The 17,879-nt window shown below is 42.7% G+C and overlaps 1 protein-coding gene across 1 annotated transcript in view; it reads left to right on the forward strand.

The window, feature by feature from the left end:
* ANKRD65 (ankyrin repeat domain 65) overlaps positions 1-15,908 on the forward strand; it is a 65,868-nt gene extending 49,960 nt beyond the window's left edge. The window contains exons 3-4 of the mRNA XM_089652533.1: positions 12,004-12,553; positions 15,212-15,908. Of these exons, the coding sequence (XP_089508659.1) occupies positions 12,004-12,553; positions 15,212-15,466 (805 nt within the window). The 3' untranslated portion in view covers positions 15,467-15,908. The remainder of the gene's footprint in view (positions 1-12,003; positions 12,554-15,211) is intronic.
* The last annotated feature ends 1,971 nt before the right edge of the window (positions 15,909-17,879 follow it).

Consider the following 17,879-nt stretch of genomic DNA (forward strand, 5'->3'; position numbering starts at 1 on the left):
CTCACATTATTATACAATTGCTGATTGTATCTCACCACTAGTCTGATTGAATTCACAATTCCTGGTCAGTCCTGTTCCCTGACCTCTAATAACCTTTAGGGCCAGTTCACACTACATGTGTTTCAGTTGCTTTTTCAGCATCACAAACGCACAGAAAGAAGGTTATATGGTTGTCAATGTCATAGTTCACATCAGCGTTTGCATTTTCAATGCATTGCAGGTGCTGTAAACAAAGTTGACCACGCTGCATTGTTTCTGCACAGAACTGTACTGGAACACATTGAAACGTCCTTGAATGTACTAAAACGCACATGTCCCTAACTACATTGAATACAAAGAAAATAGAAAAAAATAAGTGGAAGGGATACAAAAATGCAATGTAAACATGTCCAAAACGCATCCAAAATGTACTGGAACACACTAAACATGCATGCCAAAAGGGCATGAAAAAAACCCATCAGGAACACATCTAAACTGTTTCTATAGTGTGAACCAGCCCTTCGGACTTGTTCACACCATTGGCGGTGCAGAAACGCATGCAAGAACACACATTTTCCAGCACAGCAAAGAAATGCAATGCCCTATGTAGATGTGCGCAGGTACCATGATGAAAACGTTGTTGCACCTACACACGTCTATTAAAAACAGCCCCATTCACAGCCACAAATACGCATGGCACCACACTACTGTGCGGTTAGGTGCGACACACTTGGAAAATAACATAAAAATAAGCCAACATGGCTAAAACATATCTTGAAAATATGGGGACTCTGATATCCGGCGACAGTCCGTTCACGAACGAGAAGCAATTCTGCACCCCTAAAACCAACATAGAGGAAAGGGATGGTCAAATTGCTGTGCTGCTTCCAAACCACCTCTGGCATGCCAGGGTCATTATGCAGGTCCTCGATGCCAGTTCTTGCCTGCGGCCACAAAATATCCACTGGCCACAAGTGAAGGTGAGTGGAGGACGTGAAGGTGGATTTCTACCAGCTTCAACCGCAAGCAGTACCACTCCTGAAAAATGAGAGCAAATAATCATTGACACGTCATCATGACAGTCAATTCTCAGTGCAGGCTATCTAGAGTGTCTTTCCTTTTTAACCATTTCAAGAGTTCAAGGAAACATTCTTGGAGCATCTACTGTGTTTGGAAAGGCCAAAGGTCCCCCCCTCCCCCAGGCACACTAATGCTTATGCAGGCCATAGACGGGGAGAAAAACAGCCGATTTTTCTTTTAAAAAATGAAAAATCGGTTGTTCAAGCGGCCGATGTTACTAGCAATGGTAAAAAAAAAAAAAATCGGCCGATTTTCATCCCGTCTACAGCCGGCAAAAAGTGTCCCTGCAGAGAGCTCCGCTATTTCTTTGACAGTTCTTTGACAGTTCTTTGACATTTATAGCGGTTGCAACAATGTATTTGTATCCATTTTGAATACAGATGTTTTTATTCGGAAACAAATAGATACAATGTTGCAACCGCTGTAAATGTCAAGGAACTGTCAAAGAAATAGCGGAGCTCTCTGCAGGGACACTTTTTGCCATACTGGAATTCCTCTAATTTTTCATCCTTCTTCTTCCTCTTCTTCTTCTTCTTCTTCTTCTTCTTCATCATCATCATCCTCTTCTACTTCTTCTTCATCATCATCCTCTTCTTCATCTTCATCATCCTCTTCTTCATCATCATCATCTTCTTCTTCATCATCATCATCCTCTTCATCATCTTCTTCTTCATCATCATCATCCTCATCATCTTCTTCATCATCATCCTCTTCTTCATCATCATCATCATCATCCTCTTCTTCTTCTTCTTCATCATCATCCTCTTCTTCTTCTTCTTCATCATCATCATCCTCTTCTTCTTCTTCTTCATCTTCATCCTCTTCTTCTTCATCCTCATCTTCTTCTTCTTCTTCACCATCATCCTCTTCTTCTTCTTCTTCTTCTTTTTCATCATCCTCTTCTTCTTCTTCTTCATCATCCTCTTCTTCTTCTTCTTCATCATCCTCTTCTTCTTCTTCATCATCATCTTCTTCATCATCATCCTCTTCTTCATCGTCTTCTTCTTCTTCATCATCATCATCCTCTGCATCATCATCCTCTTCTTCATCATCATCCTCTTCTTCTTCATCATCATCATCATCATCCTCTTCTTCTTCTTCTTCTTCATCATCATCCTCTTCTTCATCATCCTCTTCTTCTTCATCATCTTCTTCTTCTTCATCATCATCCTCTTCTTCCTCTTCATCATCTTCTTCTTCTTCATCATCTTCTTCTTCATCATCATCATCATCCTCTTCTTCATCATCTTCTTCATCATCCTCTTCTTCTTTTTCTTCTTTTTGTCTTCCTCTTGCAGGTCACTGCTCATGTGCAGATTTTTTATCAGTAAAAAATTGGCCAATTTGCCCATCATTGCCGCGAAAATCGGCCGATCGGCAAATTCGGCCGTTTTTTTCCCAACTTTACCGAAAAAAAAAATCTGCCAAAATACCGAAAAACGGCCGAACAAATAGCCCACTAACGATCCGAAAATCGGCCGATTTTATTTTCGGCCGAAAAATCGGCCGATTTTCGACCCATCTATGGCCTGCATAAGATATGGTGTGGCCCTAGGGTCAATGTGTGTTTAGAATACTTCCAAAATGCACATACAAAAACACTCCATCCAAATGCATGTTGCATTTCTATAGCATGTTAAAACAGAAGAAAAATGCACTTACATAATGTTAACATGCGCAAGTAAAAATAGACAAAATCCACATCCTTTTATTCTGGCTTCACATACATGCATTGTGGTCTAACACCGCACTCCTGGGCAAATCACATGCAATTTGTGTGCGTTGCAATTAGAGACAAACATTTTGCACACCTCAAATTGCACCGCATCCGGGCCAAAAATGTGCAGGACCCTTTTTCAGGGTATGCACATGGGTGTGAATAGGCATGCCATCCAATTTGGCAAATCGCAATACGCTTTGTGTACCAATATTGGTGTGTTGGTAACTTCACCTAGAAAGCCGCAGCAGGTAGCATGAAGGGGTTGCGGTTGTGATGCGGTGCAGCGCTTGCACAGAAAACACTGCAAATTTCACATCGCATCTGTGTGACACCAGAATGTGCCAATATGTGGCTTGACAAAGCACAGTGGTCAGTGCAGATTATTTTCAATCCATGTTTTTTTACACTTTTCATTCACTGGTTTAACTCAGGTGATCGTTAATCACAATTATCTCCGGCGATCACATGCAGCCCCTCAACCATCTACATATATCTCTGGAAATCTATACAGATCTCCTTGAAAAAATGTCTCCTCTCTTCTTCGGAAAACAATTGTCCTCCACCTCATAAACAGGGGGACAGAGAAGACTTCTCCTTGATAACTAAAATCAGATGAATTATCTGTGCTTCATAAACATACACCAATACTGCAAATGCATTGTACTGTCCAAGGCATTGCACACTAACGCATTGCACACTAGAAATGTCAAATGCGTTAGTGTGTACAGTGCATGAGTGTAAAATGCTTTAGTGCACACTGCAGTGTACAACGCATTGCACACTGTAATACACTGTACAATGTAATACCGTGTACACCCACACATTGTAGACTGTAATGCACTGTACACTGTCATGCAGGATGGAGCAACGCATTGCACACTGTGATACCGTGTACACCCACACATTGTAGACTGTAATGCACTGTACACTGTCATGCAGGCTGGAGCTACGCATTGCACACTGTGATACGCTGTCCACTGTCATGCAGAATCCAGCAACGCATTGCACACTGTAATACCATGTACACCAACACATTGTAGAATGTAATGCATTATACGCAGTATACATGTCCAGATATTCAAAGATTAGCCATGAAGGCCTAGCTGGTTACCTATTTGGTGACCGCAGATAGCCGAATAACGCTACACTGCATCCAGGCAGCTCTGGGAGGGTGTCATATGACATCCTGGCAGAACGCGCTCTCCGTGATTGCTGTGTCCTAAGGACACAGCTGATCACGTGATGTGGTAAAGGCCAATCACAGTGGCTTTTTACCATGTGATCAGCCATGTCCAATGACACGCTGATCACCGGGAAATGCATTTGCCGGGTCTTGGCTGCACTTTCATCACGCTGTCAGAATGTGTGGAAAGTACTGCCGAGAACCAGCAGTTATCAAAGCAGGGGTCGGCCCCGATGATCAGTGCCCACCAGTGCCACCCAACAGTTCCGCCCACCTGTGGCCAGCAGTGCCGCCTCATCAACGCACATCAGTGTTGCTAAATTACCAGTTTACCAAATGTTATAATATAAACAGACTTTTATTCATTATGAGCTATTTTGTGGTTTATCGAGCAAAAAGTAAAACTCACAGCAGCAAGTCAATACCACCCAAAGAAAGCTCTATTTGTCTGAAAAAACTGATACAAATTTAAGATGGGTACAATGTGGCATGACTGCACAATTGTCATTCAAAGTGTAACAGTGCAGAAAGATGAAAATTGGCCAGGACAGGAAGGGGGTATGAGTACCCAGTAGGCAAGTGGTTAATATAATTGACCCATCAATACCCAGGAGCTAATGTACAGATAAGTAGCATGTGCACCAAGTGAGATTCTGCTAGGCCCCACCCACAAAATTGCAATTACCTGTCCCTCACATGTTATAAACATATTTGCAATGGCCACACTTACTTTACATATAAGGATCATCTCCTCAGTTGAGAACTGTGCTCTCGCCATGTCCAAATGCCAATAAAGTTATCAAAATTTTCAACCAACACAAAACCTCCAACCACTTCTCATCCACTTACACTCCCCACAACCACTTCCGGGTGCGCGCGCACGTGATGACGGACTTCCAGGATAGCCGTTCATGCGCCATGCGGACACCTGTTTGGTGCCTATTTGTTTGCAATCGCGCATTTCTATGCACGGCTATGATAGCTTTCGCAAATGTGTGTTTCTTATTGATTTGTTTTTTTTAACCTTGGCTAATATTTGTTGCCAAAGGCCAAAAATCAACAAAGTGTGGACTATTTTATTACTGTAAATCGAATTGTAGAAAAGCTGTAGCTGGCTGCACAGTGAATGTGACATTCATTAGTACATAACAATATTGTGGTGCAAGTGGGTTTTTTTTTTTTTGGTTTTGAAAAAGCCAGTTTGCACACACTTGCATATTCACGCTCTTACAAGCTACATTTGAGCAGATTATATAAGTATACAAAGTAACTATTAAGGTTGTTCATATATTGAACATAAAATAAACACAAAAACATCGGTCAAACATTTATTGATCAAATATATCGTCATTTATTTGGTCAGCAGGAACAAGTAGGTACAGTCAATATCTTGGTGAGTCACAAAAATAGGATTCACGTGGCAAAAATAAAACACTCCTGCTCATAAGAGCTTACAATCTAAAGATACTTCTAGTGAACTGTGTGTGCTCAGGTTATAGCAGGAAACAAAGGGGAAGATGAATCAAGTAACATTTTCGTGCACATAAGGTTTACTTACACAATCACTTAGTATGAAGATCCATTCACAAAAAAAAGTCTACAGATCAAAATATCAAGAAAACAAAGCATGTGAAAAAAAACCCCTCCCACCTCTACAAACCCCCTACACATACATTTGTCAGCAGGTTTGTCAGAAAAATGCATTGGAGTCTAAATAAGCAAACAAAATTAAAACAAGAGCAGATTTTAAACAAAACGATTGACATGTGTGAGGCTTTCAATGGAAAGAGAAAAAACACAATCATTGTGCAATAACACACAAACACACTTTACAAGGCCAAAAATATGCAAACATTTCCAGCCCACTTCCAAACACAGCCTGAGTGGTGTCTGGGGCAATTCAGCACAAAATCTCTTCTTCCCCCCAAACCACACCATGCAAGGACTTAGTCACAAACCACCCGGCCTAGTAACAGGCCAAATCACTCCCTACTGCACATCTTTATATAAGCTAGGTTGTATTAGGAGCGTGCCAAACAAGGCCCCACACCCAACGAAGCCTCACCCACCACTGACCTTAATTTGGTCAGTGAAAGTGTTTTCACCTGATGAATCCGCTTCCTACCTGCATTAACCCTTGGTATACAGGCCCCACAAATCAGAAAGAAATATACAGTGAAATGTACGTGTGCAGCATACAACAGAACATTGAGCAGGGATGTGAAAGGGAACCCCAATTGGAACCTTTATTGCTACTATGGTCACAATTCCCTCCAGATTCTCGCATGAGTTAAGACAGTCACATGACCACATCTTGTATGCAATACTGAAAATGACAAATCGATTTGAGTAGTATGGTGAATTTCCCATCAATTGGCAAAACACTCCAGAAATCAAACTTCACCAAACATTACACTCTGGGCAAAGCTGATTTACAAATCCTGCGACTTACAGTAAAATTGACCATTTCAATGCAATTTTCAAGACATCTGACACAGATCTCTATGCAAATTGCCACTAAAGTAGTACATGTACTACTATATACTACATACTATATACATATACTATATGTACTATAGAAATCAATGTTTGAAACACACCCATGTGGTCGCTCTAATAGCATACAATAGGGTGCGACTTTGCAGACTTTCTCTCTCTCTGTCAGCTCTTTGCTTGCCAAATCCTTCACAAAAGTGGATGGAGTGTAAACCATCATTATCAAATCTATTAGTGCTCCAGGCTCTTATCCCATTGTATGACATTCCATTGTATGACATTCACATAAGGTGCAGCTTTGAAGGTGTTTCAACAGACAAGGCCTCATTCTAATTCACATTTTAGGGATCATTTAGACAGAAAGCAAAGATGTTGCCAGAACATCTATTTGAAGACAGCCACACACGGAGATCATGCTACTTCCTCACCGGGGTTGGGATTCAAACCGACAACCCTAGAGTTGTGAGGCAGTAGTGCTAACCACTAATCCACGGAGCTACATTGCTAATCCAGCCTGTATTTCTGTGCTGTGAATCAATCTTAGGTCCCTGGGCAAGGTCAGTATAACTACCAGATATCTCCAATGTGACACAAATGTTGTGCTATGTTGCCAATTCAGATGTATGTTGGTTCTATGTATCCCAATACAAAGGATTGCAATACTAATACAGGCGTACCTCGGTTTACCAATGCCTCAGGGAACGTCATATTTGGGGTACAAATGCCAAACCATTTCAGTTAATTGGTCTGTTTACAAATGTTTGAATAATTTGGTATGGGCATGTGGCCTGGTATGGTTCAGGAGGGGGGGAGGCGCTCGCTTGTCCCCCCCCCTTTCCTGACCTGCTGGGCTGCATGCTCAGATAAGTATCTGTTATGGATTTTGGGGGGTACCCCATGCTGTTTTTTATTTAATTTCAGCGTGGAGTTACCCCTTAACATCCATACGAGACCCGAAGGGCTTATTATGGATGAGAGGGGGGACCCCACGCCGGGTTTTTTACAAATTGTTTATAATTCCCTGCAATACTTTTACATCAACTGTCAGTGGGGAACTCCGCCGACAGCTGAAACATGAGCGCTGCATTGGTTTTCGCTACTAAAATGCTGCATGAGTTGATAACATAACTCATGCGGGATTGTAGGAGCGACAGCCATGTGTTAATGTTTCAACTGTCAGCGGGGTTCCCCACTGACAGCTGAATGTACAAAAAAAAAAAAAAGCGTGGGGTCCCCCCTCACATCCGTACCAAGCCCTTCGGATCTGGTATGGATATTAAGGGGGAACTCCACGCTGAAATAAAAAAAAAAACAGCTTGGGGATCCCCCCAAAATCCATACCAGACCCTTATCCGAGCATGCAGCCCGGCAGGTCAGGAAAGGGGGGGGGGACGAGCGAGCGCCCCCCCTCCTGAACTATACCAGGCCACATGCCCTCAACATGGGGGGGTGCTTTGGGGAAGGGGGGCTCCCCCCCAAAGCACCTTGTCCCCATGTTAATGGGGACAAGGGCCTCTTCCGTTATTGGGATAATTGGTCGGCCATTTTTTGGGATTTTAGCATATTTTGTTTACCAGTAAAGTTGAAAATTTTTTGTTCCAAATTTACTGATAAAAAAAATGTGCCAAAATCCCGAAAAACAGCTGACCAATTAACCCACTAACGGCCCGAAAATCGTTCGATATTTTTTTCGGCAGAAAAATCGGCCGATTTTAGACCCATCTATGGCCTGCTTTACATGGGTCTAAAATCGTGCGCAAAAAAAATCGGCTGATTTTCGGCCCGTTAGTGGGTTAATTGGTCAGCCATTTTTGGGGATTTTGCAACTTTTTTTAATTGGTAAATTTGGATAAAAATTGGCCGATTTTGCAGATCGGCCGATTTTAGCTGCAATGATTGGCAAATTGGCTGATCTTTTAACAGATAAAAAATCTGCACATGAGCCATGACCTGCAAGAAAAAAGAAGAATAAAAAAAAGAATAAGAAAAAGAAAAATGCAGGCCATAGATGGGGCGAAAACTGACCGTTTTAAAAAAAAAAAAAAAAATTTGGTTGTTCAATGGGCCGACGTTACCACCAATGGTAAAAAAATTGTTCGATTTTCGCCCTGTCTACGGCCTGCAAATATAATAGCAAAGTAATTACTTCTGTCCCTGCAGAGAGCTGCGCTATTATATTTGACATTAAAAAGTATAAAGGTTGCAACATTGTATCTACTTGTATCCGAATAAAAACATCTATATCCGAAATGGATACAAATAGATACAATGTTGCAGTCTCTATACTTTTTAATGTCAAATATAATAGCGGAGCTCTCTGCAGGGACAGAAGGAATGTTTCAGCTGTCATCGGGGTTTCCCACTGACAGCTGAATTTCAAATTATTTCCGTGAATTAAATAAATAATAAAAAAAACAGCGTGGGTCCCCCCCTCTCATCCTTACCAAGCCCTTCAGGTCTGGTATGGATATTAAGGGGGAACTCCACACTGAAATTAAAAAAAAAAACAGCGTGGGTCCCCCTCAATATCCATACCAGACCCTTATCCGAGCATGCAGCCCGGCAGGTCAGAAAAGGGGGGGGGACGAGCGAGCGCCCCCCCCTCCTGAACCATACCAGGCCACATGCCCTCAACATGGGGGGGTGCTTTGGGGCAGGGGGGGCTCCCCCCCAAAGCACCTTGTCCCCATGTTGATGAGGACAAGGGCCTCTTCCCCACAACCCTGGCCGGTGGTTGTGGGGGTCTACGGGCGGGGGGCTTATCAGAATCTGGAAGCCCCCTTTAACAAGGGGGCCCCCAGATCCCGGCCCCCCCCCTACGTGAACGAGTCTGCGGTACATGGTCCCGCAGACTTATTCACAAAAAAACTAAGTGTGGTGTAAAAAAAACACAGTACAGGGTCTTTGACAAGTCCTTTATTAAAACAATGTCCCCCGAAGTAGATCCAACGTCAATCACGGCGGCGGCGGCAGGGACCCGAAAAAAGAAAAAAAAAAAAAAAAAGGTTCCGCTCCCGTCGGAGGCTTCCAGCCTTGTGAAGAAGAGGCTAGCTGACATTTCTTAAATAGGTTAGGGGCGGGGCCAGCCGGGCACATCATCCCCGCCCCTTACCTATTTGAGAAATGTCACCCTGTCTCTCCACTGAGGCTAACTAGCTGAATGCAGGAGACAGTCTGACATTTCTTATATAGCTATGGGGCGGGGCCAGCCGGGAACAGCAAGCATGTGACATGGGGCGGGTCACTCGGATGATGTCCCCGGCTGGCCCCGCCCCATACCTATATAAGAAATGTCAGCTAGGCTTTTCTTCACAAGGCTGGAAGCCTGGGACTGGAGCGGAACCTTTTTTTTTTTTTTCCTTTTTTCGGGTCCCTGCCGCTGCCGCGATTGACGTTGGATCTACTTCGGGGGACATTGTTTTAATAAAGGACTTGTCAAAGACCCTGTACTGTGTTTTTTTTACACCACACTTTTTTTTTTTGTGAAGGAGTCTGCGGGAGCATGTACCGCAGACTCGTTCACGTAGGGGGGGGGCCGGGATCTGGGGGCCCCCTTGTTAAAGGGGGCTTCCAGATTCTGATAAGCCCCCCGCCCGCAGACCCCCACAACCACCGGCCAGGGTTGTGGGGAAGAGACCCTTGTCCTCATCAACATGGGGACAAGGTGCTTTGGGGGGGGGAGCCCCCCCTGCCTCAAAGCACCCCCCCATGTTGAGGGCATGTGGCCTGGTATGGTTCAGGAGGGGGGGGCGCTTGCTCGTCCCCCCCCTTTCCTGACCTGCCGGGCTGCATGCTCGGATAAGGGTCTGGTATGGATATTGAGGGGGACCCACGCTGTTTTTTTTTTACATTTCAGCGTGGAGTTCCATCTTAATATCCATACCAGACCTGAAGGGCTTGGTAAGGATGAGAAGGGGGACCCACGCTGTTTTTTTTTTTTTTTTTTTTTTTTTATTGTGGACCTTTATTTTTACATTCAGCTGTCAAAATAAATATTATCTAGACCTTTGAAATAAGTAAAATCATTACAGAAATAATTATAAAGGATAAGAAACAAAAATAGAATCACTAGAACTAAGGAAATCTAGTTAGATTACATGAAGATATGCCGAGTGCTGTTTATTAAACACAATAGACGCGACCGAGTGCCGGCTGTCAGAGGAATCCACAGTAAGATTCACTATTAGTCAGTGGCTAAAAAGCAAACGCCCATGGCAGAAGTCTAAAATGTGTTCTGCACATGCTCAGTTGTATCTGCCAAAGACACTGCACGGGCTTCTAGATTTTTACTGTGTCGATTTCCTTGAAAAAAACCATTTTTAACACATTCTTAATTTTTTTGGAAATAGCAGATATTGTTTAAAGTGAAGTCCTGATATTTGGCAAAGCAAATTTCTAAGTGAACATGTCTCTGCAGTGATTTTTCATGGTTTTAGACTTGCTTCTTAGCAAGTCTGTTTTGTGAGTCTGATTTCGGGCGTGTGTCTTTTTGTGAATTAGATTGGGCGTCTGCTTATGGGCTCTGGTCAATAGTGAATTAGGTTGCAGGGTAAAAAATGACGGACGCCCATGAAAATTGGGCTTAAGCCCATAAATATGCGCCCACGCCCAATAGTGAATCAGGGCCTATATGTTATGTGGTCTGTTTTAAAGAAGATATTTGTTGTATTGTTTAAAATGAGGAAATTGTTTATTTGATGATGAGTTTTTGGTGCACAGATCACATGATCACAGAGAGGTGCAGCGTATACAGTATATTTTTTGGTTTATTATTATTATTACTGTGGGAACACTCTCTTATGTTTGCAGCCACTCCCAGAATAAGACTTAATATTATTTACAGCTTATTATACAGTGGTGTATTGAATCACATATTTCACCTATAGGTGGCATAGGATACACTTTTTTCATTATCTTTGGACCCACATTGGAGATCCATGGTGTGCTGGTGACATTCTTCTCCTCTGACTGCTCTCGGTTCCAGCCGATGGTCGCTGCAGCATCTGCTTTCACATACAGCCATCTTTAAGCGCAGGAACGTGTATGTTGGGATTATGCATTCTAGTTCTGAAAGGCAGGAATGTCACTGGCCATAGCACCCATATAGATGAGCAGGACCCCTTGGTTCACTAGATAATTTCCAGCAGCATAACTTGGAGGATAACCAATGACAGCATCACATGGAGGATTACCACCCTACTCTGCTATGTATCCAAACACAGGGGTCTCTGTCCTCTCCAAGCTTCCTAATTTTTCTTTAGCCAAAATTCTCGTTGTTAGTGACCATTTATGCCCCAACAATGGACTAAAGTGCTAAAACAGAGGTACTGTAGGTTGTAACAACAATGCAGGAGACTGAGGAGTGATCTCCCTGTTGTAGTGGGTAAAGGGTGCAAAAAAACAGAAAATAAATGGTTTTGCTATTGTCCACAAATACCATGCCATCACCGCTAACATTTTTCAGCATATGGGCACATACTAACATTGCAATTATTTTCTCAATGCAAATGTTAAAATATTTCATTCATATTTATTTCTCCTTAAGGGATGATCTTGGCTGGACCCCTCTACACTGTGCAGCTTCAAACGGTCATTTGGCCACAGCAAAATTGTTGATACAACGGGGAGCTTCTCTGAATATCCAAGATGCCTCAGGCTGCACACCTCTCCACCATGCCGCATGGAGTGGCCATACCAACCTGTCTGAAGTACTTCTTAAGCGTGGAGCCCAAGCCACAGCTGTTACAAAGGGAGGCCTCACAGCTCTGCACTTATCTGCTGCCAATGGGCACACGCTCATCACCCAGCTACTGCTAAAACAAAACCTGGACCCCTGTATAGGTGATAACAACCAATGGAGTCCATTACATTGGGCCACAGTGAGTAATCATGTTCACATCATGGAGCTTCTTGGTGACTATGGGGTCCCCCTAGCCCTAGAGGCTGCTGGGAATCTGACCCCATTACACATCGCTACAGAGACTGGAAAACTAGAAGCTTTGGACTACCTGCTAGAAAAGGGAACTGATGTAAACATTCAAGACCAGCTAGGCAGGACTGCGCTGGCTGTGGCAGCCAATAATGGGAACTTGGAGGTGAGTAAACGAAGCAACAGAGCTAGACTGATTATGGCAAGGAACTCTCATTTCAGTAACTAGGACGACTGAATTCCCCCACACAAAGAACAAGATGTACTTAATTACAGTACACAAGGAAAGAAAGACAGGTAATTAGTCCTGGCAGGCACTGGTCTCTTGTAAAGATGCCTTTGATCTGGACAAAGGAGAATAAATGCACATGCAGGAACATATATTGGCACGTTGTTAGACAACACAGAAGGTTAGAGAGGCATGTGGAATACAGTTTATCCTCTTCATTTATTTGTCTTTTTGAATAGGGAAGGTGGAAACATCGTCAGCTTTATTGCTGTCTCTTTTGGGAAGACTTTCCCTAAGTTCCTGCCATAGCGACAATAGAATATAGTCAAATTAAATACTTGATGGCTTTAACATCTTATACCGAGTTTGCCAATAGATTATTTAAATTTGGGTTACTCTAAAAATCTAGTCTTGGCAATAAAAAACACAACAAAATAAAAATTTCTATACATAAATCCCAAGCAGTGTTGTGAGCCATGTTCTCCCCTACTGGACTACAGAACCCTGTCTATACCACCCAGTCTCTGTCCCAGTCCATATTGATTTTCTATATCGTAAAGCAATGCTGGGATCTGATGCCAAGAGCCTGCTATCCTGCTATGGGCTATCCTTATGTGCGACCAAAGCTGTTAAAGATCTGAGCCATTATAGATTTCTGTTTTTGTAGAACGTTCCTATACAAAGCAAAAATGTGCAACAATCCAAAAATGTGCAATATTCTATACAAAGCAAAAGTGTGCAATGGTAGTCACAAATTAGAGAGCAATACTACCAAAATCCTATAAGTATATGATGCTGTACAAAACTTGCACATATGAGCCAGTTTCCACATGGTGTTTTTAGAGTCCATAGGTGGGTGAAATATTTATGTTCTTTTCCTTCACGTAAGTATATGTCAAGTCAAAACTGTTTACTTAGTTATGGGTGGAGTGGTAAAGAGTTTGAAACCCTGTCAGGTTCTTACTGATATCCAGGAGTCAGTCATAGAAATTTACCATCTGTAAACTATTTGGCAAATGAGGTTTAATGTTGATAAATGTAAGGTTATGCACTTGGGGGCTAAGAATATGCATGTATCATACATACTATGGGGGGTACAACAGGGGGAATCAATGGTGGAGAAGGATCTGGGGGCTCTGGTAGATCACAAGCTTAATAACGGCATACAATGCCAAGCTGCAGTTTCTAAATTGAGCAAAATCCTCTCTTGTATTAAAAGAGGTATAGACTCCAGAGAGAGAGATATCATATTACCCCGGTACAAATCATTAGTAACACCTCATCTGGAATATGCAGTTCAGTTTTTGGTACCAATTCACAAAAAGAACATTGGGGAACTGGAGAAAGTACAGAGAAGGGCAACCAAACTGATACGAGGCATGGAGGAGCTCAGCTATGAGGAAAGATTAGAGGAACTGAATTTATTCTCTCTTGAGAAGAGGAGATTAAGGAGGGATATGATCAACATGTATAAATACATCAGTGGTTCATATAGTGAACTCGGTGTAGAGCTATTCACCCTGAGGTCATCACAGAGGACAAGGGGACACTCTTTATGTCTGGAGGAAAAGAAATGTAATCTTCAAACACGGAAAGGTTTCTTCACAGTGAGAGCTGTGAAAATCTGGAATAGACTCCCTCAAGAGTTGGTTCCAGCCAGCTCAGTGGATTGCTTTAAAAAAAGGCCTGGATTATGTCTTAGATACACAGAATATAACTGGATACTAACATTTATAGATTAAGTTGATCCAGGGAATATCTGATTGCCTCTTGGGGGATCAGGAAGGAATTTTTTTCCCTGCAGGAGCAAATTGGATCATGCTTTGCTGAGTTTTTTTTTTTGCCTTCCTCTGGATCAACTGTGGGTATAGGATTATAACTTTTTTTTTTTTTTGAACTGGATGGACTTTTGCCTTTTTTCAGCCAGACTAACTATGCAACTATGTAAAGCTGCCCAATCACTATGACACACTGATGAAGAAACCACCAGTATTTTCTTTACTAAAAATATAGCTTTCATAACATGTGCTAATAACAAGTGAAATAAAAAATAGTAAAAACTACCATTTGTTTCCCAGGGTCTTTGCTTTCAGAAAATATATAATGTTTGGTGGTTTTGACTAATCTTCAGGCCCAAAATTTGCATTTTAGCATGTGTGCAAAAATGGCTTCAGCACTGATTGGGGTCCAGTCTCCAGAAAACACCCAGTTTGATTACAGCAATTAGTGTCAAGTTGTTACTCCACGTGGAGCGTTCAGCACAAAATGCTTTGGATGTTTTTATATTACTTACTTTTAACAATTAAAACTACATTGGTCTCTTTCATCTAGGTTTGGTCTTTTGCTCCTTTTTGTATTTCTTTGGTTTGAGCTACTTTTGGGTGCCCATTGAGGGAAGCCTTGCTGTGTGGGAGCCACTCACCAGAGTTCTTGCGATTGTTTGAAATTGTCCTTGTTTTGACTTTATGTACAAGTTTAAAAGTTCCCAGCACCTCTTTCAGTATGTTGCTCTGGAGTTTATTTCCTTACATGTCTACTGAACAGTTTCCAGATTGCTGATATCAACATCCCTACCTTGTTATTCTACTCTCACAGGTGGTCCGGCTGCTGTTAGAGAGAAAAGCTCAGGTGGACATCGCAGACAAGCATGGGCGAACAGCGCTACACAGAGCAGCGGGTGCAGGACACCTCAGTGTCATACAGTTGCTGGTTCAGAATGGAGCCTCTCTAAATACAAAAGATAGTCTTGGCCTCAATGCAATACAAAGGGCAGCTCTGCTGGGACACTTCCAAGCGTCTACTTACCTTCAAGAACAAGCGGGGTTAACTGAGGATGCACATCTAGAATGAAGCCACAAAGCAACTAAAAGACTTTGCCAAATACTGGAAAACCTCAACTCTAAACTTCCACAAAGTCAAAGCCAATAATTTATAAGAAAACAACAGCAAAGCTGCTGGAACCTTTGGGTTAGGTATTTCCTTTCATCTACTTTAGATAGACATCTATTATGACTTTTAATTAACGCAGTATGCCATGTAGGATGCCCTAGTGGGCTAGGAGCACCCCCATGCTCAAACTTCCCTCGCCCCATCCAGCTCACTCATCACCTCCTCCTCCCTTTGCTGTTTGCCGTTGCCCTTCTATCCTCTTGTTGCACTCCTTCCTACTTTTTCCCTCTTCCTCCTTTTCTTTTCTTTTGTAAAACCGAATGAATAGAATGAAGCCACAAGGCTTATCCAAGTCTGAAAAATATAAACACTTTTTTCAATGATTAAAGGGAATGCATCATCTACAAAAGTGTGTTTTTAGAGTCCACACATCAGCCAAAGAAACATGTTTTTACGTAGTGGTGTATTTATGAAAAAAAAAAAATCCAAGCTATTTGTCCTGTGAAACTGCATGCACATTTGTTCTGTGCAAATGGGGGCAAAATTGAATATTATTGGGATATTTTCTCTCCAGTTTGAATGTTCTTCATAGGGGAATCAGAAAACTAGTGCATTATGATCTCTAAATGGAGCTGATGATCACATGAAATACATGATTTATTTACTCTTTCAGCTCCATCTGGTGGCCATAATGCAGTATGTTCCCAATTCACTCTACAAAGAGCAATAATCACTGTGTCCTTGCGGCAGGGAAAGTTCCCCTTACCCAACCCCCCGGGCTGTAAGAACACAATAGCTTCATGGGAGGGATTTCCCCATCAACACTGACTGTGTTGATGGGGGAATCAAGCGATCAAGTAAAATCTTATGTTCTATAGCCTGCTTAAGTGGTCAACCATCAAACATAAGCCCTGTGATGTGAGAAGGGGAGCAACATGTTACCCCATACTGGGAAGTAGCAGGCATGTAACGTTTACTTAGGGCAGACATTGTCAACTAGGATTACACTAACCCCTACAGTTCCTCCAGAGGTTGCTAAGTGTTCCTTGATCTGTAGCTAAAGGACCTCTATTCTGATGATGCCTGCAAGGTTCTAGGTCCAATTCCACTCAGCAGAGCGGCATGATACTAATGATCTTCTTAGCTGTTAGTAAGGGTGGCATTCTGACCAGGGGCGGACTGACAACTCATGGGGCCTCCGGGCAATAGGGGATCATGGGGCCCCTGTGTCCTTGCCCAAACTTAAAAAAGCCTATGAAAAAGGTACCAGGGGCATCTCATGGGGCCCCCTACTGACCCCGGGCCCTCGGGCACTGCCCGAGATTCCAAATGGTCAGTCCGCCCCTGATTCTGACCACCACTGTAAAGGAGCTCCTTCCTACTTACAACAAATGTAAGGGACATTCTCCCCACTAGTTTTAGCAAGGGTTCCCTGAGAACTTAAAATTATTTCAAGGGTTCCTCTCGGGTGAAATGATTGAGAAACCCTGACTTAGGCTAGGTTCACATATGTGCAGGTGGTGCCGCTGCGGATCCGCACAAATATTTGTGCAGCCGCACCACCCACACAGAAGAATGCGGACCTGCGGGCGGGTTCCATTAATTCTAATGGCAGGCCGCCCGCACTGGAAATCGCAACTGCACTGGGAACTGAGGTTCCCGCGAGGGCTGGTGTTTCCAAAGAAGTGCAGGGACTTCTTCCCTGCGTGTCCTGGGGCACAGGAGTCCATTCAAATGAATGGGCTCTTGTGCCCGCGCAAAACATGGCCCGCAGGAATGCGGATATGTGAACCAGGGGTTATGGAATGTAGAGTGCTAAGCGAAGGGCAAGCATAGGTTGCTGCAAGCAGTGGCACATAAATTGGATCTTTTTTTCAGGTACATTTTGGAACTACTTACATTGGGTGATTTTTTAAAGGGGGAGGGGGCCCAAATGTTATATGCTTTAAATGAAATGTTATATGCTTTAAATGAAACTCATACCTTGCCCTGCAGTAATAAGGCACGCACAGTTGAATAAAAGCACTGTGATTTAGTATGATTTACAATTACCTCCAGGCCACATGTTAAGAGCTCTAGAAAATGTTCTCACTGTTGTGTATGATGCCCTTAAGGAACAGATGTGTGCGGCAATGGGTGTGCAACATTGAAAGACCAGTTTTCAGACCTCTCAATCCAGAGTTGGTTGAATGTGTGTGATGTGAACTACAGTGTTAAAGCAGTATTAAACCCAAAAGAAAAATATTTTATATTGCAGCTTCTCAATTCTTAGATGTGATGGTTGTATTCGTTTCCTTTTTGGCTATCTTTCTTCTATCTTCATCTGGTGACTCAGCCACCAAGTCTGTTGTTTTTCAGAAATTTAAGCTCTCCA

Source organism: Staurois parvus, unplaced genomic scaffold (assembly GCF_062004578.1).
Source record: "Staurois parvus isolate SC_StPar_1 unplaced genomic scaffold, SC_StPar_1.0 ptg000686l, whole genome shotgun sequence".
Classification (NCBI taxonomy): domain Eukaryota; kingdom Metazoa; phylum Chordata; class Amphibia; order Anura; family Ranidae; genus Staurois; species Staurois parvus.